This window comes from Syngnathoides biaculeatus, chromosome 2, assembly GCF_019802595.1.
Source record: "Syngnathoides biaculeatus isolate LvHL_M chromosome 2, ASM1980259v1, whole genome shotgun sequence".
In the NCBI taxonomy this organism is placed as follows: Eukaryota; Metazoa; Chordata; class Actinopteri; order Syngnathiformes; family Syngnathidae; genus Syngnathoides; species Syngnathoides biaculeatus.
This window is the reverse complement of record NC_084641.1, coordinates 13,667,798-13,695,004: the sequence shown is the minus strand read 5'-3', so window position 1 is coordinate 13,695,004 and position 27,207 is coordinate 13,667,798. Positions and strand designations below refer to the sequence as shown.

At 41.2% G+C, this 27,207-nt stretch overlaps 2 protein-coding genes across 2 annotated transcripts in view; one reads left to right on the top strand and one right to left on the bottom strand.

Moving 5' to 3' along the window:
- The first annotated feature begins 1,096 nt into the window (after positions 1-1,096).
- On the top strand, positions 1,097-26,958 carry rimkla (ribosomal modification protein rimK-like family member A). The gene is made up of 5 exons (XM_061834838.1): positions 1,097-2,436; positions 12,796-13,026; positions 15,069-15,155; positions 18,414-18,617; positions 21,902-26,958. Exons 1-5 carry the CDS (start codon positions 2,274-2,276, stop codon positions 22,402-22,404), a joined length of 1,188 nt encoding a protein of 395 aa, XP_061690822.1. The 5' UTR covers positions 1,097-2,273; the 3' UTR covers positions 22,405-26,958.
- Positions 4,338-27,207, bottom strand: part of zmynd12 (zinc finger, MYND-type containing 12) — a 34,750-nt gene continuing 11,880 nt past the window's right edge. The window contains exon 8 of the mRNA XM_061834855.1: positions 4,338-4,456. Within this exon, the coding sequence (XP_061690839.1) occupies positions 4,376-4,456 (81 nt within the window). The 3' untranslated portion in view covers positions 4,338-4,375. The remainder of the gene's footprint in view (positions 4,457-27,207) is intronic.

Here is a 27,207-nt window from a genome sequence, read left to right as displayed (position 1 = left end):
TAAACTGTGAAAATACCACAAACTATGTATGATTTGAACAAAATTGTATCTATATCTAGAGATAGATGGAAAAAGCGTTGGCCTCGCAATTCTGAGGACCCAGGTTCAATCCCAGCCCTCCCTGTGTGGGGTTTGCATGTTTTCCCCGTGCCTGCGTGGGTTTTCTCCAGGCACTCCAGTTTCCTCCCACATCCCAAAAACAAGCAATGTTAATTGGACACTAAATTGCGTCCAAGGTGTGATTGTGAGTGCGGCTGTTTGTCTCTACGTGCCCTGCAATTGGCTGGCAAACAGTTCAGGGTGTACCCCGACTCCTGTCCATTGACAGCTCGGATAAGCTCCAGCACTCCTGCTACCCTTGTGAGGGCAAGCAGCTAAGGAAATGGATGGATGGATGGATGGATGGATGGATGGATGGATGGATGGATGGATGGATGGATGGATGGATGGATGGATGGATGGATGGATGGATGGATGGATGGATGGATGGATGGATGGATGGATGGATGGATGGATGGATGGATGATAGATTGAATAGTAACTTCACCTTCAGAAATATTTATCATCACATAATTCAAGGTAGTTTGAGCAAATATGCTCAAAGTGCTTCCGATTCATATCAGTAGCTATTTTTGTTTTTAGTTAGTACCCACGAGGTCGCTCTCAAGTTTCATCAAAACGTCTATATGAGTATTATAGTAGTAGTATATTAATAGTAGTATTATTGCTGTATTTTCATTCTGAGTCACATTGTTAACAGGACGAAAAGGGCTATAGACAATGGCGGACTTGTTAATCACCGCGTTTTCATTATTTTTAAGCATTCAAATTCTGTGAACACAAATAAGCGTTGCGGATATACGCCATAGGTGAGAAAGTGCTGTGAATCGTCAGTCGACCGCCAGAGGACGCTGTAGTCTTAAACAAAACTCCCGTCTGGAAAACAAAGGAGGCGTTTTGAAAGGCGCTGTTAAGATTTACTGTTCTTGAACAAGATAACCTACGATTTACCGTAGAGGATTGTGGGGTATTTATTTATTTATTGCATTCATGTCCACGTATCATATTGCATCACTAGAACCGAAACGCATTTTATTGAGACAGTAGACAAAAGCATATGCTCTATACTTGTCCGTTTTTCAATAACAAAGCAAAAGATGAAGGGAGGAATGTTGCCGGAGCAGATTGTTTGTGGATGGAAGTAATGTGATGTGTCTGCCGCCCTTAGGCCCTTCCCCTTGTCTCCTCCAGTCTGCTTGTCGACCGGCATGATCCCTCTTCGGCCGCTTTGAGCTTTAACGGCTCTATGTCGCTACTGGGCTGGTCGATGACAAAATCATGAAAAGAATCCTTGAGCTCAAAACGTTCTTATGCCCCGAGCTCGGCTTGACGGTGTTTGTGTAAAATTGTAAACACTGTATGTGAAATATTTGCACGAAAATATAAGGCGACGATTTTGCAAAACATTGACGGTGTAGCTCTGGTTTGATTTGGTCGTCGCCTCGTGGGCCACATCCTCACACAACGGCAAAGTCTGGTCTCAACCGGTTCTGAAGGAGGAGCGGGAGTCGGAGCCTTCAAGCACTGATTGACGCCTACACTGCGCGCCCTCACCTCGGATCGGCATCCTTGTGACGGTTCCGCATCTCATTGGTGCAAATAGCGCGAGCCCGCCCACGCTGCTGCATACTGCGCAGTGAGGACGCTGAGTGCGGCTTGCCATTGGTCGACAGCCTCCCCATCATATTTATTTTGGGACCAGCCCCGACCGTGCACGAGGAGGAGCGGAGTTGTTTTCTGCGTGTGTGTTGTCCTTTTTTCAGCACCAACACCGTGTGGATAGCAGCTCACGGAACACCGACGAGGCCAGCAATCCGGGAGAGGGATCCGACGAATGCGCGAGAGTTCATCGCTCGGCCTACCGTTGGGAGGGGAGACACCGTGTGGCTAGCTTATTCCTGCCACAAGGCCGTTGCTCGCTTGAAAGGGCGAGCTTATTTGCAGTCTCGGCGTTGCTAAATGGCTTCAAATGAAGGGAAACAAAGGTGATAAAGGAGTCCAAGTCCGAGCAGCTTGGTCGTGTTAGAGTCGCGTCAAGGGCTCCATTGTGTGAGCATCCCGCCGCTATTTTCCACTGCTACCCAAACCCCGGAGTACTCCTCCGCCCCCTCCTTCCTTCCTCACTCGCGCAGCAACAGTAGCAGCTACGACTCTTTTGGGCTCACTTTTATTTGGGGAGGGGGGCGGGGAGGGGGCACCGCGAGCCTTCCGAAATGTGCTCCCGTCTTTGGTTCGTGACCGACCGACGCATCAGCCAAGAGTATCCCCAAGTTCAGATCCTGCGTGCATTGAAGGAACGCTGCGCCGACGAGGATGTGGAATTCCGCTCCCTTCTCATGGATCAAATCGTGCTGACCATCAGCGAGGGACAATTAGGTAAATGCAGCCCAAGCACACACTTAAGCCGACGGCGCGAGCTGTGCCCGTTATTTCTTGTGCGAACGAACAGAAATGTTCCGCTGCGTGAGTTTCAAACCGTTACTTTAGGCGCTGATCCATGCTAACAGCTAACATTTGTTGTGCTGGGTGGGGTGTGTGAGGGTGGGGGGGGGAAGGGGTGTTCCCTGTGCGCCTGCTCGCGAGGAGGCGGTTTGAAAGCAAACGTGTGACCGCCTAACCTACTTTTCCCATCTAGCCAGCGTCGATGCATCAAGAGGATGCTTCCTATCGCTAATAGGATTTCTACTGACCCTGCCACGACTCGGAACGGAAGTCTTTTAGTCATCAAATCAGATTGAAGTTTGACTTTGCTGTGCGTTGCTTTATTGAAATTCCAAGTGCTGTTGAAATCTGGGAGGAGAAGGGGCGGTAACAAGATCGTTTTCCCTCCGCCGCGACTGTTGACTGAAAGCATCCATTCAGTCGTCCGTTTTATCGACCTGTGGTTTTCAAATGTAGGTCCACCAGATGTGATTAGCAATAAATTGTTGTATAATTAAATGTGCATTCAAATTCAAATTGATTTTTAAAAAGTGCACGCACACACATAGAAGGGCGCCAGCCCGCCATTTAGACAAACAATAAAACCTTGAGTAAACCAACACAAACGCAGGTAGAATATACAAAATTCACACAGATGTAGACCAAAACCGAGATCCAAACCTCGAACCTCAGAACGGTGACGCAGACGTGCTAACCACTCCTCACTATGCTGCACCTTACAGAAGCCCTGAAGAAGTCAATACGGCTGGTCGATTATGGAAGGGGGGGGGGGGGAATCATTATATTGAAATTGAAATCACATGTAATAAACACAACTTCAAATTTTAATGTGTAACAAAGTACCAAAAACTACTTTAACTTTAAATATGACTTTGAACAACAACCAAAAAATAGATTTGAATATAAAACTATTAAAAATGTTAAGATAAGTAGAATCGCATACTATAGAATCATAAGAATCAATTTAAATGCAATTTCATGCATGACTGAATCTAATAACTGACACAAAAGGAAATATTGTCAACTCTCGAAAAATTTAATTTCAATACAAAACAATAGAATAACTAATACAAGATATCCCCAGCCAAAATTGAACAGCCCTAAAGTAAAAGTGCCATTTTAGCACCGATTTTCACAATAGAATTGCTTTAAATGGTTTCTGTGTGTCAGTTCAAAAATGTTGGATCACGTCAGAGGGTTGAAAGTGGAATAAAAACTCATTTTTGCGCAATTTGTACAAAACCATGCTTTGTTTTTCAAAATTGAAATTTACCTCTCATCAGTCCGAGCAAGGCTGTTTCATCCAGTTCCTCCATTTTGGCAGCGAAGGTCTGACGTCTGCGTCACTATCATTAATGTACCAGGAAATCATGCACTCACAAAGGTTCCACATTGTTTGGAATACAAAATGCGCTTAAAAAGTTTAAATTTTTATAATTGATTAATCATCCTTTGATATTCCATTCCGCTGAGCCGACTATGGTTGTGGGGGTGCTGGCCAGCTATCTTCGGGCAAGAGGCGGAGTATGGCCTGAACTGGTCGCCAGCCAGTCGCAGAGCACATAAAAGCAAACCATTTGCACTCACGTTCACACGTACGGGCCATTTAGAATCTTCAGTGAACCTAGCCAGCATGTTTTGGGGATGTGGAAGGAAAACAAAGTGCTCGGAGAAAACCGACATACATATTAATTGGCACTTATAAACATATTAATTATTTTGTTTCTAATTTATTAATTGTGATTAATGTGTTAGAGTTTCATCCCCCCAAAACATATTGGTAATATATATATGAGGGTGGAGGGTGGGGTCGTAGAAAACATTTTTCGCCTGTTGTCTTTCTCTTCCTCTTTTCACATCTGATTTGCGTTTTTCATGTCACGTCTCCGGATCTCAGCTTCATGTCACCAGTGATCAACGTCTTTAGGGAGATCCAGGAAGACGTGGCAGCCGGCTAGGAGAAACTAGAACTGAGTAGATTAAAATACTTACAAACCACTTTGCTGGGTCATTCGCAAGATGCAATCAACAAAAACAAGAAAAACAGAATCAGTATAGTATAGTTGTATAAAAATGACCACCCACACTGCTGCTGGCAGCTAGCAGCTCCTTGGAATGTTGTTCATTTACCACAATTTTTATTATTGTTTCAGTTTACACATAATCATTGTATAACTATTTTATGCTTAAGAAAAGCAGAAAAACATTTTTCGTGAGGGCATACTGCGCATTGTTCAGTAAAATGCCTCGTTTCCATGCCGTCATTCACTTTGTAAATTTTGGTGCGCCACGAACTGAGCAAGCATGGGAAATGAATCGGACATTTAACTAAAATCCATCCATCCAGTTTCTGATGTGCTTATCCTCACAAGGGTTGTGGGAGTGAGGCTATCCCAGCTATCATCGGGTAGAAGGCGGGGTACCGGTTGCCAGACCAGGGCACCTGCACCTGGGCATGTGCCAGGGCATATGGAGACAGACAACAGTCACACTCACGATCACACCGAGGCGCAATTTAGAGCATCCAATTAATGTTGCATGTTTTTAGGATGTGGGGGGAAACTGGAGTGCCCAGAGAAAACCCACTTAGGCATGGGGAAAACATGCAAATGGCACACAGGTGGGGCGGGAATTTGAACCCCAGTCCTCAGAACTGTGAGGCTAACACTCTCCAGCGGTACCACCATGTTGCCTCTTTTACTAAAATCAAAAAAAAGAAAAGAACAAAAAGACCCGATAAGCAAAGAAAATAATGAAAATATAGGGCACTGCAATTAGAGGTCACTGAGAGTATAATGGTACACACGCCTGACTCTGGTCTGTGCAGTGTGGGATCAATTCTCGCTCAGTGATGGTGTTGATGTGTGCCCTCAACTGACTGGCGACCGGTTCAAGGCGTGGTCTACCTTTCACCTAATATTAAATGGGATATGCTCCAGCACTCCCCTGACCCTTGCAGAATAGGCACCGCTATTAGACTGAGTAAGCTATCATGAACAGATGGGTTTTAAATTTGGACTTGAAAGTAGTGAAACAGACTGCGTTGTCAAGGTCTAGTGGCAAAGAGTTCAAGATATCAATAAATATCCTCCATACGGTAGACAGTATTTTTCTCACAAAAATAATCAGTTTAATTACTAAAAATCCTTAATATTTCATTCTTTTTCAAAACTAATTGTGGATATATTTACTAAAACATCTAATGAATGCCAAACCAAAAATATCCAACTGTTTGCTTGGATTATTAAATCACATTTCAGAGCCCTGACTTGTACTATCATGTGGTGGTGACAGCAGGCTCCCACCCAACAAATGCGCATGGAATTCATCGGCACAGTGCAATGGATGAGGGACGTGAGTGCTTCTCAATTAACACATTAATGATTTTTGCTACCATGGGCACAGCCTGACACTTTGGAGATGTTCAACAGAACTCATCATAGTCAAATGGGATGCACTAATAGGTCTATAAAAACGTGTGCTTGCGGTTTTAGCCACCGTCCGGCTAGCTGCTGCTTTAGGACAATGCTGTACTTAACGATGGTTAACAAAGGCAGAGCGTTAAAACATTTTACAGTATGTTAGCAGTTTTTTTTTTTTCACTTGCATGGCAGTCAATATTTATTTACATGACAAAATGCTGAAGTAATGCGAACATTTCCTGTTGAGTTAACTAATAAAAACCTATGAGGGAGCAGTTGAACCTTGAACCAGAAGTTTAGTACATTTCATTGGTTTTACTCTGGAAACATTTGTTTTGAATGCTGAACAAATCACTGGTTGACCACTATCTTTAAACTGTTTGTGTTCCACCGTTTAAGGTTTTACTCTGCAACCACTGACAATAACACATTTCTGAGTCTTAATTTGAAAGCATTTGGATAAAGCCATTACATGATTACCTGTGCCTTTTTTGAGGTGGGGTGCATAGTTGTCTGAAAAACATTCATTATTACTTTACTTGACATGATCAAAGATGGATATTGTTCCAATAATTATCGGGATTATCCTTGGAAGAATACCTACTGCCTGTCATGGAAGGATAAGTAAAACACACAAACAATATAACCTCTATTGGCAAAGCTGCATTGCAACCTTTGTGAGGATAAGCGGCTTGGAAAATGGACATGGTACAGTTTACCTTGGTGAATGCTTTTTCGAGCCAAGCACTGTATAGACTTGGATGCGCACAACTGGTGCAAAACAGTTACCTGTAATCCATTCTGGCACAAAAGAAATGTCTCCTGATCTCTGATGCCACAGATTAACAACCCATGGGTGGATTAGGCATGTTTGGGGAATGTTAATTTATCATTCAGATCTTCAGGTTCACATTCCAATCACATCGCTTTTGCATCTTTACCCTCACACCTATAAGATTATACAGTAATTCCGAAAAATAGTCAGTGGTCAATAGCCGATGGTCAAAGTCTCTTTGAGCCAGATTAAGAAGTAGGGCGGACAGCACATCTGATCCTGATGATGCAACATACTGAGAATTCGAATGAGGTGCTGGAATTGACATCAAGATGTTAATGAGTATGCTGTGGTTTAATTTTCATCAAATTCAGCGTGACTAATTCTGTATGTACACGGCACACAGTTATGTGTTGAAATATTTTTTTGCCCAACAGAATACCATTTTTTTTTTTTCACATTTAAGGCCTTAACAGTAAGCAGCACATGTTGGTCATTGCAGTAGTTTCCACAAGTGAAACCATCCATTTTAGTTTTGGCTACAATGCCGTCACCAGTAAAGTATTGACATTGTGCTACTTCTCGATTTATCTTTCATTCGTAACATATTTTAATTTCAGGTTTTAGTCTCCTGACAATCGTTTCAAATTGTAGCCAGGAGGATGCGTAACAATGCACCTTTGTTTTTAGAGACAGTTGATCGGCCTAACGTCGTGCGCACAGACAAACCCAGCATTCAACTGGGCAAGAGCCATTTCACATCTCATGATTTGTTTCGAGGGACATTCTGAGAGGTCCAGCTAGGAATTGATAACAATTACATCACCCTTATGTCAGCAGAATGAATTTTAACACCAACACATGACCTTGACATTGCATAAGCTTTAATGAAGATCCTTTGTTATGCATAGGTGGGTGGCTGTGGCTCAGTACAGCGGGTTTTCCAGTGACTAAATGCCAGGGGTGGGGGGCGCTAGTGTAGTCCATTTACTATTTGGCCTTCGTAGTAGTCTCTTCTGAATAAAAGTCTCTAATATAGTGTAGATTTTTTATGATTCAGTTACTGGCGTGGTTCGTTACTTCACAGAAAATGAGCAAAAATATGATAATTGTTTTTACAAAGTAAAAGATATTTGCAATTTTTTTATTTTGATGATAGCCAAGGATAATCAGTAAGTGTTCATGGAGGATGACAAAAATGAGAGAATATTTTTAGTCTGACGTTCTGAGGATTCAGACTATTTTTGGTAAAGAAGGTCTTAAAACTATTATTGTACGCTTAAAAAACTTAACAATTAATTTGTGATTTGATTAGCTGCCAATTAATCAAGGGATGTCTAATTAAAATTGTATTTTTCCAAAGTATTCAAAAGTGCTTTTGCAGTTTCCCAACACAAGTACACATTATTGTAGTATATTTCATCAAGATTCTTTTTGTTTTTCCTCCTTGCCACAGAGTGGGTTAATGAATGACGAGTGAACTGCATTGTTCCAATGAGAAATCATATATGTGACAGTTGTTCTGCCAACAGTAGACTTTGAGAGGGGGCAATTTTACAAAGCTGACTTGTCAAAATTTACTGTGTTGACTTTCTTGGGAAAATGGTGTCAACTTTTGTCTCCCATGATTCAGCTAAATGCAAGAGAAATATATTGTTACAGCTTTGTGGATTATTGGTGTATTGGAATGGAATGCATGGAATTCTATTTTGCAACTGGAACAACTTCCCTCAATAGTCTTTTACACCATATCACTATAACAGTAAAAAAAAAAAAATCCCTATATTACTCAAAGAATGACCAAAATTGGAATGTGGTTATTCGAAACAGTTTTCCCATTACATGTAACACATCCATTTAGTGTACATAAAGTAGCAGCATCCAGTGCCATTGAAAAGATCCCTCAGATGAATAAAAAAAGATGTGTTCAATGGTCAATCCCCTTGGTGTTGACACAGTTCCTTTGTAAAAAAGAGACAAGCACAGTAAAGAAAAGAACTGTGTCTGACAGAAACTGTGATACCAACTTTCTGACACTTCCCACTGTAGCACCACTCACATTGCTCTGTGTGCCAATACAATCGCAGCAGTGTGAGTGTATTGAATAGAGTCAACCCAGCTATGAATCCTTTCACTTGTGTACAGAGATTTTGAGAAGGAGGAAAAAACGAGGGTGGGAGCTGTTTTTATGGCTACACACACGTACACACTTTTGTGTATTTGTGCTTGGAACTTTCAAGATCAACACTGTTGAAATAATATGAATAGAATAAGCCTTTTATTCGGACCCCAATGGGTTAATCATGGAGTTACACAACCCAAGTGGAGGTTTGCAGCATGGTGTGATGATCATATCCCAATAATCAAAAATCCCCAGGTACATGTTCAGGGTACGAAAATAACACTCTCCCATCACGAAATAAGACAACATTATCGGTTTTGTCAAGTGAATCTCAGAGTGCTGCCCGCCACATGGTGTGTGAATGTTCATACCGAGTTACATAAACATACATGAGCAAGTCATAGTGCAGTAGCGTATGTCCTGAAGCCAGTAATATTGGAGCAGAACGTGTCCTGCCAGGAAAGTGGATGGGATTCCTAATCACGCCTATCTCAGTTCTCAGATGTGTGCGTATTTCCCTAACATTACGGGATGTGCGTGACAACAGCCAATCAGAGACGTTCTTTTCCTGCTCCACTTCTGTTTGCAAGTAGGAGGAGTAAAACAGAAGCTGTGCTTCCTCGGCTGACTTGCCGCCTTGCCCTGTAGCAATGTCAAGAAGCCTGCTTCATCCTCGGAGCCTGCTGAGTCAGTGGATTGCGACCTCAGCGTCTCCAAAGCAATTTGGAGAAATGCGATTGACTAGCTGATGTGTAAGGTCTGTTGGCATCCTTAAAAACGGACAACACTGTATTCATTTAAAAAAAGTACGACCAAAGTCAGAGAGATTTCAAAAGCAAAGAAATGCAATTGCAGTCAGTATATGTAGATATTGAAATCATCAGTCACGGCCAGTTCCAAACAGCTGAACACTTAGCCTGATGAGTACTGCTTCCTCGTCCTTAACCCTGCCAACTGGCAGCTAGAGCTTTGGAGCAAAGATGACTGCGAGTGTTCCCATACTCCGTTTGCCAGAAAAGGTCACATTTTCCACCAGGAGCTTATGGGATCAACAATACTTCACCAGACCCTTACACAGCTCTCCATTTCTTAAACCTGCTGCATTTAATCTTTTTTTTTTTTAATCTTTTATGTGCGAAAGTTGCTTGGACTCAAGCTACTACTAGATGAGACAACACACTACTGATTTACTGTAGCCTATTAGCTCCACTAACATCTTGATGTCTTCTTTCTTTCGGCTTGTCCCTTTTGGGGTCGCCACAGTGTGTCATCGCAGATGAACGCATATATATGTTTGCCACAATTTTTACGCCGGAAGCCCTTCCTGACGCAACCCTTCTCAGGGTCTTTGGTGGTAAATCGTAGTTGGCTAACTAGTAAGATAATTGTAGCAAATACAGATTTCAAAAGGAGGACAAAGTGGACAAAATTAAAAGGGTTAGGGAGGTTGTGACTTTCTTTGCCTTGGATCCCCAAATGACTAGCTGCTGTCGTAACACCCTGCTTCTACACAGTGCCGCTGCTTGGCATGACAACCAAAATTGGATTACCGTCTTACGGAATGATACTTACTAGCTGAGCTCACTGCATGGATCTTCATGAGTCACAACCGAAGCCGGGTGTTCAAGAGCTTCCTGAGCTAGAGACAAGTGGATACAGAAAGTATTGAGGGTGTCTCCTTAAATGCTTCATTCCATATTTTGCTGCCATTTGCTAAAATCATTTTTATTTTTCCCTTTTCATGGACACACAGCACTACATTTTGACCGAAAAAACAGAAGCGCAATAATTCTTCAGACCCTTTGCTGTGACATATATTTAACTTGGGTGCTGTCCATTTCTTCTGCTCGCCCTTGAGATGGCTCTACACTTACATTGGACTCCAGATGTGTTTGATTATATTGATTGGACTTGATTGGGAAAGTCACACACTCGTCAGTATTAGACCTTACAGCTCACATTGCATATAAGAGCAAATGAGGATCATGGGGTCAAAGAAACAGTCCGAAGAGCATAGGGATAGATCTGGCCAAGGTTCCCTCAAAAAAATTCAGCGGCATTTAAGGTTCCTAAGACCACAGTGTCCTCCATAATCCTTAAATAATAGACGTTTGGGACAACAAGAACCGTCCCCAGAGCTGGCCATCCAGCCAAAGTGAGTCATCAGGGGAGAAGAGCCTTGGTGAGAGAGGTAAAGAAGAACAAAAGATCACAGTGGCTGAGCTTGAGAGATGCAATCAGGAGAGGGGAGAAAATTCTAGAAAGTCAACCATCACTGCAGCCCTTCACCAGTCGGGCATTTATGGCTCGAAGGAATTTTCTCCTCCGTGCAAGACTCATGAAAGTTTGCACGGAGTTTGTTGAAAAACAAACAAACAAAAACCTCTATGATGGTGAGAAATAAGATTTTATGGTCTGATGAGACCAAGCTCGAACTTTTTGGCCTTAATTCCAATCATTGTGTGAGAAGAAAAGCAGGCACTGCTCATCACCTGTCCAATACCGTCCCAACAGTGAAGTATGGTAGAAGCAGGATCATGTTGTGGGGATGTTTTACAGCTGCAGGAATAGGAAAAATGCATACATTCAAAGGAAAGATGAATGCGGAAAGTACATGGATACCCTGGATGCAATCCTTCTCCAGAGTTGTCAGGGTCGGAGGTTCACCTTCCAACAAGATAATGACATCCAAGCACATGGCTAAATTAACGAGACAGTGGCTTCAGAACAACTCCATGACTGTTTTGCAATGACCCACCCAGAGCCCTGACTTAAACCCAATTGAGCATCTCTGAAGGGACCTGAAAATGTCTGTCTCTGCAAGGAGTACTGGTGTACTGGGAATAGTGTGCATGTTTATGTTTAGGTACTTACTGTACTGTGTTGTCATGTCAATTGTGCACTAGGTTTCTGCTTTAACACTTATATTTAAGTTATTGGTTTCATGTTGATGGAATTGTAACTTGTGTGGGATACATTACCAAGTAACGATACAGTTAAGCTAATGATTTTTTTTTCATACGTGATATTGCTCCCACTTGGCAGCTGCTGTTCTGAGAATTGCCAAAACCAAACTAAGACCAGATTTTGATGCATTGGCAAAAAAAAAGTGATCACCAAAACAACACTGCTGCCCTTTAAAGTAAATCTATGTGTTAACAATACAACATTTTTTGTTGTTTATTTTTTAACAACAGCCACCAAATAAATCCACACATCTTTCCAAGGACCCCATAGGTCCCGAAAATGGTGCGTGATGTAAAATGAACCAAGTTCAGCAACGTCCAACTTCAAGCAAGACATGGACAAAACAGCCATAATCATGAGTTTACAATCATTGTCTCGTCAAAAGAATCCATCTTTTCCTCCTTAATCTCTGTCCTTCAAAACAGAATAAAAATATTTTAGAATGTTGTGGAATCATCACATAAAAGGGACCACCGACATATATCATATTGAAATAATAATAATGAAACAAATTTCAGTCTGGGGAGAAAAATAACCCGAGTATTATCGCTTTAAGTGTGGCAAGTCCAAAGCAGATGTTGACTATCTGTGCTTCCAAGATGCCTCAAAAGAAATACAGTATATCAATATTCTATCTACAGTATTTTCCACTATGAGGCGCACCTAAAAGCCTTTAATTTTCTCAAAAGCCAATGATGCACCTTATATATGGATCATATTGAGCCTTTAGTGCAACTCCATGTAATGGATACATAACGTAACCCCAGCCTCTAATGTCGCGCCTCTTCTATGCACCTTATGCGGTGCGCCTTATATTTGAAAAAAAGTTTTAAAATGGGCCATTCAACGAAGGTGCGGCTTATAATGCAGTGCGCCACATAGTGCGGAAAATACGGTAACTAATGGGTCTAAATAAGGTTTGAAGAACCTTAAATGTTGAAGTTCCCTTATAAAAATGCTGCTGACTATTTCATAACAAATGACTTCTCATCACTTTTGCCCTGCAGGATTGCAAGTGGACCAAGAAACAGTGACATCTTATCCGCAGGTGGTGGTCGTGCGGGTGCCCACTCCATGGGTGCAGTCAGACAGCGACATTACCGTGCTGCGTCACCTGGAAAAGATGGGCTGCCGGCTGATCAACCGTCCTCAGGCTATTCTCAACTGTGTCAACAAGTTCTGGACCTTTCAAGAGCTAGCCGGCCATGGTGTACCTCTTCCTGACACCTTTTCCTACGGTAAGATATGCCTTCACATGATTTGTTATGTTTTACCGCACATTGCTTAAGTAACCCGGAAGAAAAGGTGTTAGGTGATAAAAAAAAAATGTTATTTTGTCATTTTATTTTGTGGGAAATATTGGGTGCATGATACATTAATTTGCAGAATGATTTTAATCAAGTAAAACAATAAACCTTTCTGGAAAAAGAAACAGTTGTTAGGGCGGCATGGTGGAGCAGCTGTAGGCCCTCATAGTTCTGAGGATCGGGGTTCAAATCCCAGCCCCGCTTGTGTGGAGTTTGCATGTTCTCCCCATGCCTGCGTGGGTTTTCTCCAGCCACTCCAGTTTTGTCACACATCCCAAAACACGCATTATTTGGAGACTTTGGATTAGCCCTGGATGAGATTGTGAGTACGACTGTTGTCTGTCTCCGTGTTCCCTGCGATTGGCTGGCAACCAGTTCTGGTTGTACCCTGCCTCCTGCCCATTGACAGCTGTGATATGTTCCAGCACTCCCATGACCCTCATGAGGATACACAGCTCAGAAAAATGGATGGATGGAAAACAGCTGTTATCGATTTTCAGCCAAGACACTTGTCTGGTTCCAAGACATTTAGACTGGACTCCAATCAGATTGAATTGATTTTTTTCCCCGTTATGCTCTTTTTTTTATCACACATAATAGCAGCAGGACAGCTCTTTCAGAACAATGTAGACCATTGTTTTTGGCCATTTATCACATTTATTTCCACCAAAGGATTGGACTTTTTATCTGTAAGAAAATCATCCACAGAAAAGCAATATGTGGCAAAGATACCCATGAGCATCCAATCAGTACAGTGACTGCATCCCTTGGTATTTCAATGCACTATAAGAGGGAGCTGCCTGTTTAAGTTGGTATACTGTATTGTATTTGTATTATGGAATGATGGTATGCATGATAAAGCTACAACCAGTAAAGGTGCTCTTCATTCAATCCCAGTTAGTTTGCCATCCTAAGAACATGATGGCTGCTACAGGAAATTCAGCTACAGCCATTGAAATTATTCCTTTGCAGCATTATTCTGCTTGGTATGACACTGTCAGAACAGGTGCTCAAAAGAGAGAGACTCTCCTGTTCCTCAGTTGCTTAAGTCCGTTTAGTCAGATGCCCATTACAAATATTACAGAAGAAAACATAACAATAAGAAACCGTTTCCACGTCTCTGATAGATGAGTAAAGTTATTGAAATAAAAGACTGAATCTTTGGAATTACCAATTCATATATGGGTCGAATTTGAAAGTTTTAAATTAATTCTCATTTGTTTACATTAACTTATAAGGAAAAAAACCAAGAACAAAAAAATGAAAAGAAAATAAAACCTTCATATTTTATGAGAGCAGAACACTGATTCAGGCCTAGAGAGAGAGAGAAAGAGAGATGTTTGGCCTACATTCCATGGGTCTCTCTTTGGTGTAGTCCAGGCAATCCATGCGAAATGGATACAGCACTTATGTAAGCCACTGCACCCTGCCTCTGCAGCCTCTGACATGGGTTGTCCAACATTTGGTGTCCATTTGCCACCATTTCTCTCTCTCTCTCTCTCTCTCTCTCTCTCTCTCTCTCTCTCTCTCTTTCTGATGGAAAACATGTGAATTAGTGTGTCAGGGAAAAGCCATGTGACCAAGTGGATCACATCTGTTACCTTGAAAGGATGCCAGACTTACAGACGTGAAAACAAGGAGTGAATTAAACAGGGTCTACAGTATTGTTAATGATATTAACTATTTACTTTTAGATTTTTTTATGTTCTTAAGACATTTAAGCCTCACCCTGTGAGAAAATGCATTGAAAGTAAAAGCATAACGGTGACTGCTCCCTTCCAATGTCACACATCTAGCAATGGCACAACCATGCTGTTTTGAATAAATTCTGTTGCCAAGGCAACTGTCCCCCCCCACCTTGCTTTCTCAGTAAGATAAACATTATAAACATTGATATCAGAGGATGTTGTTTTTAACATATTGCATTCCTGTGGGGTTTGTGTGTATCTGCGCGCGTGTTGGGTTTATTTCAGGAGGACATGACAACTTTCGAAAGATGATTGACGAGGCAGAGCCCCTGGGCTACCCAGTGGTGGTGAAGAACGCACGGGGACATAGAGGTAAGACAGATGCATGCTGCTTCCCTGTTATCGACTTACAAATATATTTAATGGAGGCAACAGGCAGCTCAATCTAGCCATGTATCAAATTCATAGGCAGAATTTTCAATGAGTAAGTGCTGCAACAAAGAAGGAACAGAAGTGTACCTCTTTTATTGGTTGATAAACCATTACTTAGCATACTTAACATAGTGAACACATTTGTCTTTGATTCACTTGACAAGGTGATTTGGGGGGGGGACAAAGTTCGGTATGTATATTTTGGCGCAGTCCAAAGCAGCCACAATGTCTGCTGACCTGTTTGCCCTTTGGCATTCATGGTTAACGACACTTGACTCGCTCTGACATTGTGTGCAACAACAATGGGCAGTGGCTGAACCAGTCCGTCATCATGGGCTATTGTTGGACAAAACACCCGTTAGTCAGAACCTAACTTTTTTGTTGATGAGTGGCTGCCCTTACCCCTTCCATATTGAAATTTCTAAAATGTTAATTCTATGGGAAATAGCTGAGATGTGAATTAAATAGCTCGCACATTAACAATGAGGGGAAACAACTGTGTGCTGTGCTTGAGCCCATTTGACAGCTTAAGTCCTAAAGGATGTATCACATAGTTATTGTAAGGCTTCCTTGCATGAAATCAATAAATATTAGAGGTTTCTTTGAGATCACAAATTTGTCTGATGACAATTTTGCTGATTTATTAGAAAAATATCACACAGCCATAAGTACACAGACCCTTTGCTCTGACACTCATATATTTATCTCCATGCTGTCCATTTCTTCTGATCATCCTTGAGATGGTTTTATACCTTTATCAGAGACCAGCTGTGTTTGATCATTCTGATTGAACTTGATCATGAAAGCCACACAACTCTCTAAAAGTCCCCCAGGTCACAGTGCATGTCAGAGCAAAGGAGAATCATGGGGTCAATGGAACTGCTCGAAGAGCTCAAGACAAGGCACTGATCTGGCCAAAGTTATAAAAAAAAGAAAATCTGGTACACTTATGGTTCCTCAGAGCACAGTGGCCTCCATAATCCTTTAATAGAAGATGCTTGGGACAACCAGAACACTTCCTCGATCTACCCATCCAGTCAAACTGAGCAATTGGGGGAGAAGAGCCTTGGTCAGAGAGATAAAGAAGAACCTAAAGATCAGCTGAGCTTCACATATGCAGTCGGGAGATGAGAGAAAGTTCTGCTCATCATCCAGTACAGTCCCAAAAGTAAAGAGTGGTAGTGACAGCATCATGCCATGCAGGTGTTTTTGAGCTACAAGGACAGGATGACTTGCTGCAATCGAAGTGCTCAGGACTTGGGACTGAGCCTGAGGTTCACCTTCCAACAAGATAATGACCCTTACCACACCGCTAAAATAACGTAGGAGTGGCTTCAAAACAACTCTGACATTCTCTGAGAACTCTGTTCTTGAATGGCCCAACCAGAACCCCGACTTAAACCCAATTAAGCATCTTTGGAAAGACCTGAAAATGGCTGTTCAATAATGTTCACCATCCAACCTGACCGAACTGGAGAGGATCTGCAAGGAGGAATGGCAGAGGATCCCTAAATCCTGGTGTGAAAAACTTGTTGCATCATTCCCAAAAAGACTTGTGGCTCTATTAGCTCAAAAGGGTGCTTCTACTAAATCCTGAGCAAAAGGTCCGAATACTTATGGTTGTGTGATATTTCAGTTTTCCTTTTTCAAGAAATTGCAAAAAAATTCATCAACTTTTTTTGTGTTATTTCAGTTAATATTATTCAAATGTTTAATGTATTTATTTTGAAATTCAGCAGTGGTTATGTTGCCATTTAAGTATTTTTAGTTGCTATTTAAATACATATTTTTACTGGTTTTGTTATTTTTCTGGGTTTTGTATTTTAATCTTTTATTTATTTTTTCAGTTATAATATTTCATTATATTTAAGGTTAAAGTTTATGAAATACATTGGTTAATAAATAGATCAGTGTTTGTCTTACCTACTGTTGCTGACCATTGTTTCCTGTAACATCACTTGATTGAAGCTATTTCTAACAGTCCGTACCTCAAAATAAGCAAACGGTTGTATTATTCATGCTGATATTGTATAGGATCAAAATTTGTATGCCCTGATACTGAAGGCTGCAACAACTGTGTCGTAGCAGGACGGAAAAAGACCTATAATCCTATAATTAATGCAATTGTTCATCTCACCAGTTGTTCGTGATAATTCCCCACAGCGCACAAGACAAATGACTGATGCATCTACAAAATAACACAATACACTCGGTCATGCAGTGTGTACAATATATTATCATATAATTCATTCTATCACTCATTTTGCCAGTTTTTCAAAGTAACGGCCACCTTGCAGGATGAACTCAAAGAAAACGCCACATAATTCAGAGTAAGACTAAACATGACATGCTTGGCAACACATAGATAGGCACAAGCTCGCTTTTACTGTATGTACGTATCATGATTGACAACATTTTGCCAAAATGGGGCGAGATGAAATAAAGTGATGGCATACCCAAACAGCCCAACGCCCAAATGCCTAAAGAGCAATGTGAGAGCAAACCGGCAGCGGATGAGGGGGGGTCTGGCAAGTCTGATTCTTTAAGGGTTGTAAGGGGTCAGCGCATTTATGTATGTCATCATACAATGATAAGACACCATATGTTGTCAGCACTCCTGTCTTATGGGCCGATGTTGAGTTCTATTTTTCATTTTGACTCAAGCGTATAAGGCTAAGAACTTAATGAATGAACAAGGTAAATGTCAGAATTCTGCGTGCTTGAGCACAGTAAAGATTGTTGGCCGCAAGTGCAGCTTACAGCATGGCAGTTATTTCTTCCTCTCCTTATTTTCTACACGTGAAGTGCAGGGTCATGCTTTTCACTGAGTTGTGCTAACCAAGTACTGCCTTGTCATCGTATTTGGATTGTCACTTAGACACCATGTACACACTCACATACACATTCACCAATCACATGATTTGTCCCAGCTTGTGGACTAAGGGTCAGAGGCCTTGACAAGAAGAAGTGTTAATTAAAACAAACTTTTTCTTGCCTCTGTGAAGAAAAGCACCATAATGTTTTTGGGAAGTGAAACTGATAAAAGACTTGTTCTGCAGATTTAGGTAAAAAAAAATTTGGAGACGCTATCAAACCACAATTAGTGGTTCTTCAAATATTAAATCACTTTTTTGTCAATACGAAAGTCCGGTTACCCCTAATAAATAAATAAATAAACAATCCCTTTTTTTCCCCCAGGGAAGGCTGTGTTTTTGGCACGGGACAAACACCACCTGACCGACCTGTGCCACCTGATCCGTCACGACACCCCCTACTTGTTTCAGCAGTATGTCAAGGAGTCACATGGCCGTGATGTTCGTGTAGTTCTGGTGGGTGGCAGGGTCATCGGCTCCATGCTACGCTGTTCCACCGATGGACGTATGCAGAGCAACTGCTCCTTAGGTAGGTATTCCCCAAGTAACGCCTGCAACACTAGCAATGCGAAAGTCGGGCAGTAGAGCAGTTTTTAAAGGTATGATGTCCACCGCTAGGACGAGGATAGTTGATATTTGTGGGAAGGAATCAGTGTGCCAGTGGTGGAAGGACACAGGCTTTATCTAGAATACTTCCAGTCTCTTGGTGATTTGGTACTGTGCAGGAGAAGAGTCGGGCTGTGAGTCAAATCTTGGATTCATGAAGGACAATGCATTTTCTGTCCTGGTCGTGGAAATACTAGATTAACATAATTCCCTTCTATAGATGCTAAAGAGTACATGGAGTTCTATTCATATACTCGTTCCAAAGTCGAAGGCCTGCTTTTACAGGTCATTCAGTCTCTGTACATTCAGAGCTGAATGTTGGTCTGCATCATCTACAGGAAGTCCCACCTGTTTGTGGTGGACTCTGCCAGGCTTGCCTCTGGTTACTGGTTCTGTTTATTATTTGTATCGACATAATTTCAACATGCATGCATGGCGGATGTCTCAGGATCTCATTTCTGCTGTTTGTCAAATGGAGTTTTGTTGACTTAGCTGTTTGTCTGATGTAGTTTTGTTGACTTATGTAATTGTGGGTTTTAAGTATGTTGGTTTATTGGTGCGCAGTGCATTCTGTGCTATTGACTTATCCACATGCCACAAATTCCCCCTTATCATCTTGAATTGCAGTACTAGGAAAGAGGCTAAAGTCAAGCAGGAGAGTTTAAGATAATTCCCGCACTGGCAATTCAACATTGCGTATTTGCCAGCGTTGCATCACTACGCTAAGTCGCTAAATGTTTTCCACAAAACCAATCCGACATGGAGACTAATCTTATATTAGGAGTGCCAACAAAAATCAGCCATCCATTGTTTTTGATAACATAGAATCAACTTTATTGTTATTTTCTCATAGTGGAAAAATTTCCGAGGAGGGTAATACACATCTCAGAAATTTTGAGAGTGCTGCACTGAAGCCAAATTAATTTTCTGGAAAAAGGTAAAGAGAAAATATTATCATTGTTCTTATTTCGTTGAGTTATCATTTTAATTTCTGCTCACACTTCTGATTTGGTAACTTTCTATATATTTGAAATGGTAATCCCAGGAGGCTGAGCACTTTTTAAGTTTCAGATATTCTCTGTGTGTTGCCTCCAAAGCAAGACATGCTTACCGTATTTTTCGTAGAACAAGCCGTTACATTTTTCCAATGCCATGAACTGTGCAGCATATTTAACCATGTTAAAATATGGATTTTTTTTTTGTGTCACTAATCCTAACCTCAGCTATGAGTTTAAACATAAACCAAAACTTTTTGAACGTAATAGTTAAAACGTGGCTGTTCCCTATAATTGACTCTGGTTTGGACAAGTGCAGATTCCTCCAATCTGTAGTAGAAGAAGACTTTACCTTTAACGTGTGTAGAAGAAGAATCTACCCCAATTGTGCATAGAACAAGGCGAAGCTACCTCAAGTGTGCGCTAATTATTGGTGCGCTGAGAGCAAAACGCAGTATGACGCGCACAAATGCAAACTATACATTTTTAGTTTAATTCATTTAAAATCTTTCACAAAAATTGGCTGCATGCAAAGGTCATCCTTTTTTGAGGTCTGCCAGTGGATATTGAAAGCGTGGAGGAGTGTAATAGAACCAAGAAGCACCAACAAATTAAAAGGCTGGACTGCTACATAAGGAGAACAGCAAAACGTCAATGGTAACCCGAGGTGAAAATGACATTGAGAGCGACAGAGAGACTGAAATGATGTGTGACAGAAACTTTCTGAGGCTCTTCAAGTCTTATACTGATGATGACAACTTTAGTGGTTTCAGTGAACAGGAGGAGAGGGAATCAAAGCCGCTTGAGACGTTTTTACTGCCATGTGACAGTCATTGTTTGGAAACAAGATATGTAAATAAACATTTACAAAACCTTTCTGATATATCAAATTTCACAATGTACTGGTACATGCGACATATATCCGCAACGTATAGTCAGACGCAGCAAGTGTATGAGAAAAATAACGCTACACAGAGTGTGCACTGGTTATTAACCAGTGCATGCACTGTCATCCGCAAAATACGGTACCTTTATCATACACTGGGTTCTGTTTCAAGTTATGATCATAATTCGTAACATGGTCCCTGAGTGAGGTGAGCGATATGTGTGGCATAAAAAATAAAATTATATACTGAAAAGTGTCACAATGATTTTGCTCATGTTGTTTTTTCATATTAGTAGTTAAACTTGCAAATCTCTATTTGGGAAAAAAAAGTTGCTAGCGGGGTCAGAAAAATCACTTCTGACAAATAGATATCAATTTATTTATAAAATTGATTATTCACTCAGCCGTAGCAGGTGTTTAAAATTGTACTGGGAGAACTCTCACATCCTGATTATTGTTCAGGCTTGCTGAATATTGATCAGGAGGTTTAGATCTGTTGCGTAGTTGCATCAGCGCCAAATCTAATTTTTCAGCACCCGAATCTCAAGAAGAAACAGTCATATGCTTCCAATTCTTGTACCAAACATGATGGGCCCTCTACTCCATGAAATGTTTTTCGGGAGGAAGGCCAGATCAACAAGGCTAACCTGAATTTCGACCCTCCATATGTTCCACATATATTGAGGACTGATAGACTGAAAACATACCACAAGGTGCTGGGTAACTCCCTGAGCTATGCAGAGTGATTTCCGCTCTCAGAGCATGAGCACCTTTGAGCACAGTTGGAGTCATAATGCACTGGGACAGATTTGGGCCAGTCATCATGTTATTAATGTTTATGTAATGTATGTTGTTGACTAAACAAGGAAATGGTGACATTAAATGTTGTAAATTGCTTTAATTTCTTTTTCACTAATCTTTTCCGTTTCTTTTATTTTATATTTAATTGCAGCATTTTACAGTTTGAAGACAGCCCATTGTGGGATGCTAGTTGACCCTCTAATTGAATAGGACATAACATAATCTATTCCAGGCTCACCTTTACCAATTTATAAGAAATCTGTCAGTTGTATTTCAAGACTCTTAACTGTCACACAAGTTTAGAATCGGGTTGGCATATGAAACTTAAATACTAAATTGATTGTTGAAACTGGGTTGGGATGTCATACATCGCAATTTATATCCTCAACTCACAAAAACTGTTTATATTATGGATTAGGGTTAGGACCTTATTCATTTTGCATGGGACAAACGTGTCATCTTTTGCTGATTGATGAATGTTTTGAATGTGGCGCACATTGACATGTTGTTTTTGTTTACATTAAGGTGGCGTGGGGATGATGTGCCCGTTGAGCGAGCAGGGTAAGCAGCTGGCCACCGAGGTGTCAAACATCCTCGGCATGGATGTGTGCGGCATCGACCTCCTGCAGCTCAATGATGGCTCTTTTGTGGTGTGTGAGGCCAATGCCAACGTGGGCTTCATTGCCTTTGACCAAGCGTGCGGTATGGACGTGGCAGGCATTGTCGCCGACTACGCCCTGTCCATGCTTCCCAACCGTCTGACCCGTAAGATGTCCTTGCTGTCGGTGGTGTCGAGCACCAGCGAGACCAGCAGCGAGCCAGAGGTGTGCCCCGTGCCCGCAGTTGGGAGCTCCCTGCCCGAGGCTGTCTGCAACATGAGCGTGGGTTCAACTTCCAGCGAGAGCGACCCCGAGCTGGCCGAGCCCTCACAGTCACCTCCCTGCCAAGCCACAGGCCCAGGCCTCCCCGACCCAGCTTACAACTTCAACACTCTGCTCGCCAACGAGATCAAGCTATTGACTGAGTGAGATGCAAGCTGCCTGCACACACACTCATACACATTAATTTTCCAAATACATGTGGATGAATGCAAAAACAGAAATTGTTCCTCAAACTAACGCCCTCCAAAAGATCTGAGGCTGCTCCCCTGACTCCCTCTCAGTTCTATGGGCTAATTCAAGTATTCGCTCTACTTCCGCTCAGTTTTCACACCCTAAGGCAGCAGTGTCAAATTCATTTTTGTTGCGGATGCGTTGTAGCTATGGGTTTCCTCAGAGAGCCTTTATGACTGTGGAACCCATTCATCCATGCATTTTCTGTAACGCTCATTCTCACTAGAGCCTCGGAGGTGTTCGAGCCTATCCCAGTAATCTTTGGGGGACACCCTGAACTTGTCGGCAGCCAATTACAGTGAAGATAGAAAAAAACATTTGCATATTTTCTCACATTTACACCTACGGGCAATATAGACTTATATATCTATATATCCATCCATCCGTTTTCTTTGTCGTTTATCGCCACAAGGGTCGCTATCCCAGCTGTCAACTGGCAGGAGGCAGTGTACACCCTGAACTGGTTGCCAGCCAATCGCAGGGCACATCGAGATAAGCAGCTGGACTCACAAATCACACTTAGGGGCAATTTAGAGTGTCCAATTAATGTTGCATGTTTTTGGGATGTGAGAGGAAACCAACGCAGGCATGGGGAGAACATGCAAATTCCACACAGGCGGCTCCAGAATTGAACCCGGGTCCTCAGAACTATGAAACAGTGTGCTGCCGACTGTGCAACCATATAAATGTATAATCCCCTCATCATATCAATATATATACAGTGAAACCCAGGTTTTCTTATGCTCTCAAGAAAAAAAAAATGTTTACCGAAATATTTACACAATTTTCATAAATCTGCTTGGTTTTTGTACAATTGAAAATTGCCTAAAAATATCCGCCTGCCTGCATCACACCTGACTTTCGTTTCCTAAAATGCTTGTCATTCCCTAGCATTAAAAGTTTAAAATGTGAAATTTTGTTATAGAAGAACATGAAGTGACCTGTGGGCTCTGCAGTTCAGGGTGTAACCCGCCTCTCCCCTAAAGTCAACTGGGATAGGCGCCATCACACCTGCAACCGTAATGATGATAAGCGGTTCAGAAAATGCATGGATGGATGGGTTTAATGTCATTCCCATGAACAGCTTGGATGTCTCACTGGCAGGTAGAGCATTTGGTTCTTAGGCCTTCAGTGGGGATTCACTCAATTTAATCCACCTCCTAATGCCACAAGTGTCACGCTGCATTTATTGAAACCATCAAAAGCTTACTATACAAAAACAATATAATAGCTCCTACACATCATCTGGAGCAACTCAAAATCTTTTTTTTAATATGATCATGTTTTTAAAAATGAATATCAATACATCACACCCACTACAAATGCTAATTATTAAATGTTTTAACAGCCCCTCGCGACATACAGGTTTTGACTGCAGCAAGTTTTTGCTGCAACACCACAATCAGTAGACAGAAAAATGCAGTTGGCCCCGTGAGGTGAATTTGAAATTTGATTAGGTAATGAGACAGTCCCATTGCTAATGCAGTTCAAGTAACATCGGAAAGCACTGCTAATTCTGAAGGTCCTGCTCAGATTAGAATATCATGGCAACACGTTAAGGCCCAATCCTGAAATGCTACCATTCACGCACTGGAAGCAGAGCAGTCAAGAGAAACTCTACCAAATGAAGTAAAATAGAAACACAACAACAAATATTAGAATATAACTTGTAAATGTAGGTCAGTGCTTCTGATCATTTTTGGCCAAGAAAGAGGGCCTTGCTGGTTTATACAGAATACTAATTTGTGGTCATAAATTAGCAATTTTTGTGTACATTATACATATATTGTGGTCGAAATTGGAATGTTTCCCTTGATGTCATGTCAGGGGCTCCATAGAATTCAATCCTAGGCTGAGTTTATTTTCCATTCGTGTTCAATTCAGCACAAAAGACAACAAATACAACAAAGCACAACAACTGGAGATAGAATGACTATGGTCACATTTAAAGTAAATCCCAAGATGCAATAAGCATTGAACACTCATATCCATATCTTCAAGCATTACATGAAATTGTGACTATTGCAAGCTTGAAAACATTTGCAGTTTTTTTCTGTATGTATTGTCTTTAATTAGCTGCAGCAGCAGTCTGACAAGTTTGAAAAATTCCCTCAAGTCTAGCACTTTATGATAAACAGATGCATTTGTTTCTTTTTTGTCCATGCAAGAAAAAAATATACCTCAAAAACAAGTGACCTGTCACTGCCACAGAATGACAGAAAAAAAAATACACTACATATCAAGCAGGATGCTGCGCTCACTCTCGTTCTTTTGTAAATATTAGCTTCAGTTGTAGTTGTGGAAGGATCTGCCAATTCCTCTGTCCATTTTTTTAATTAAATAAAGACCTCACAAACTGTAAGACAAACACAAATAGAATAATTTTTTCAGCCTTTTGCTTTTCCAAGGAAGATTTCGGGAATTTTGAAAGGTCATTGCCGCCATGGAGACGGCCATTCCCAACACCATTCAAATTCTGACCTCCTTCCAGTAAAGTAGCCCTTGGTGTTGACATTGTTGTGCGTTGTGTCAATAACTCAGGGAAGCAGCCTGGATCTAACCTTCAAATACCAGACATATCCGAGACAGACAAAAAGATAACAAGCAACAATGAGGAAAAAGTATCATAAGATGTGGTGGTTACCTTGGTTAACATGCACTTTTTCCCCTTGTTTCTTCTGTATTGTTCCTTGTTTTCTTCCTAATTTATGCTATTTTTAAAGACAAAACAAGTGGTTTGTGTGCACTAATAATGTGTAAAAACAAGTGAGACCGCTGTGAAGCCGAATTTTTCATTTCCTTTTTTTGTTAGCGAAAGCAAGTGTGTGGAGCATAGCCAAATTTAAAAACTCCCAAGACTCCAGAAAAAACAGTATCCCCCAAATCCGCCTCCCGGCAGCTTTCGCTGCAATCACAGTTGCGCCTCTGAAATACAACCCACATACACGTATACACACACACTACTGTGATGTCGTCCATTAAGTGAGTCACCCGCGTCGGGACACGTCTGTGGGTGAAGTTTCTCCACTTGTTGTGGTCCTCTTGATTTGGAAGTTTAATGCCGCCTCTATCATTCCACATTGTTTACAAGTCTGCTAATCATATTCCTATACAGATAACGGCAAAATGATTCATTGGCTGGCCTAACATGATTTTCATTTGCTGAATGCTGGAACTGAGCAAAAAGTACTGTGATGACAGAGATTAACAATAGGGATGAATGGGCCCTCGTGCCCCCCGTTTTTTTATGGCAAATCCTCAAAATGACCATACTTTAAATACTTTGTCCAGATGGGAAAATAATCTATACTGTCATCCATCAGTGTAGGTGACCGTTTTATAAACATTGGGCCATTTAGCCATCGTGGGTAATTCCCCAGATCTGGCATGATAAATTTTACCAAGTGACGTAACTGAGTGAGTGCCACACTGCCTTTGAACTATTATTATTAGATTGTGAGCTCTGAGATTTTTTTTGCTTTACAAACTGAGGAGCAGACCATAATTTGGTCCACTGGCTTTATTTTCCCCACCATCTATTTAAATAAATTAAAAATTCTCAGCATCCTTTCGAATGGTAGAAACCATTGCTTCCTCACAATCATCAACAGTATTGATATTTCCAAAAGTAGAAAAAAAAGAAAACATTTTTTCATGGACATCTTTTACAGACACGTTCTTTTGCCAGTTCCAGCCAATAGAATTTATTTGAACTTCAAATGGAGCCAGTTTATGAATCACGTAGGGTTTGAAAAGTGTACGACTGGACGCGGTGTACTGCAGAGCACAAGGTTAGCTATTCAATTCCAACAAGACTTATGCACATCGGGCACGCACAAAGAATGAGGAAATCCACATGTCTCCATTGTTTTAAAGCCTCATCACGCCAAAAACGTGCTGTATAAGTGGGTACTAATGGGAGTACATAGTGGCGAGAAACGTACATGTAAATAACTGGGAGCAATTAATAGCTGTCTGGAATTGAACGGTTTGTTTTACAACGACGCAAGGTTTCTGCTTCAGCGACACGCTGGAGCTTTGCGATGGTGTGTAGCGTCTACAAATGCTGACTTCACAGATAAGGCAAAGGATGTTTGATGTTGGGAAGTGTTATAATGGTACGAGATATGAAGCAATCGCCCTCACCGTTACATATAGTCCATCACTCTGAAATTGTTCAAGAAAAGGCTCACAAAAGTGGTTATTAACAAATGTTCCAAATGGTGTAAATACTTCCCTCTTTATTTTTTCTTTTGTTTTTTTTAGATGAAAATAAAGACAAGTCATTATTGAGAACCAAAAAGTGTCCCTGTTCTGTTTTCATTTCAATTCCCTACTGTCAAACATCGTTCAAATATGAAAACAGCTGCTGACAATATGCAGATGTGGAGTTGGACATTTTGTTTGAAGATACATTTTTGTTACATTTCTTACAAAAAAGTATTGCACTGTAAAATGTACGAGTCCTTATTCATATTCATTGTGTTAAATGTTATGCAACAGAAATCCAAATTTGTCAAGCTCACACACTTTTCAATAAATTTAATTCTAGCAGATGAGGCTACATGGCATTTCATAAAATGTATTAGCTTGCTGGTAGGGTGAAGCTTTTTGGCTAATGTTAGCATTTGTATGACAATTGGACATTCACTTAGCAACACATGACAACAAAGGCACCTCATGATATTATGTAAAAGCTTTAATAAAGGCAAATTAAAC

Bases quoted from the DNA above. Each gene is read 5' to 3' on its own strand.
- rimkla (XM_061834838.1), top strand. From the start codon at position 2,274: ATGTGCTCCCGTCTTTGGTTCGTGACCGACCGACGCATCAGCCAAGAG. The intron at 15,156-18,413 runs GTAAGACAGATG...TTTTTCCCCCAG, and splicing joins GAACGCACGGGGACATAGAG to GGAAGGCTGTGTTTTTGGCA. The intron at 18,618-21,901 runs GTAGGTATTCCC...GTTTACATTAAG, and splicing joins GCAGAGCAACTGCTCCTTAG to GTGGCGTGGGGATGATGTGC.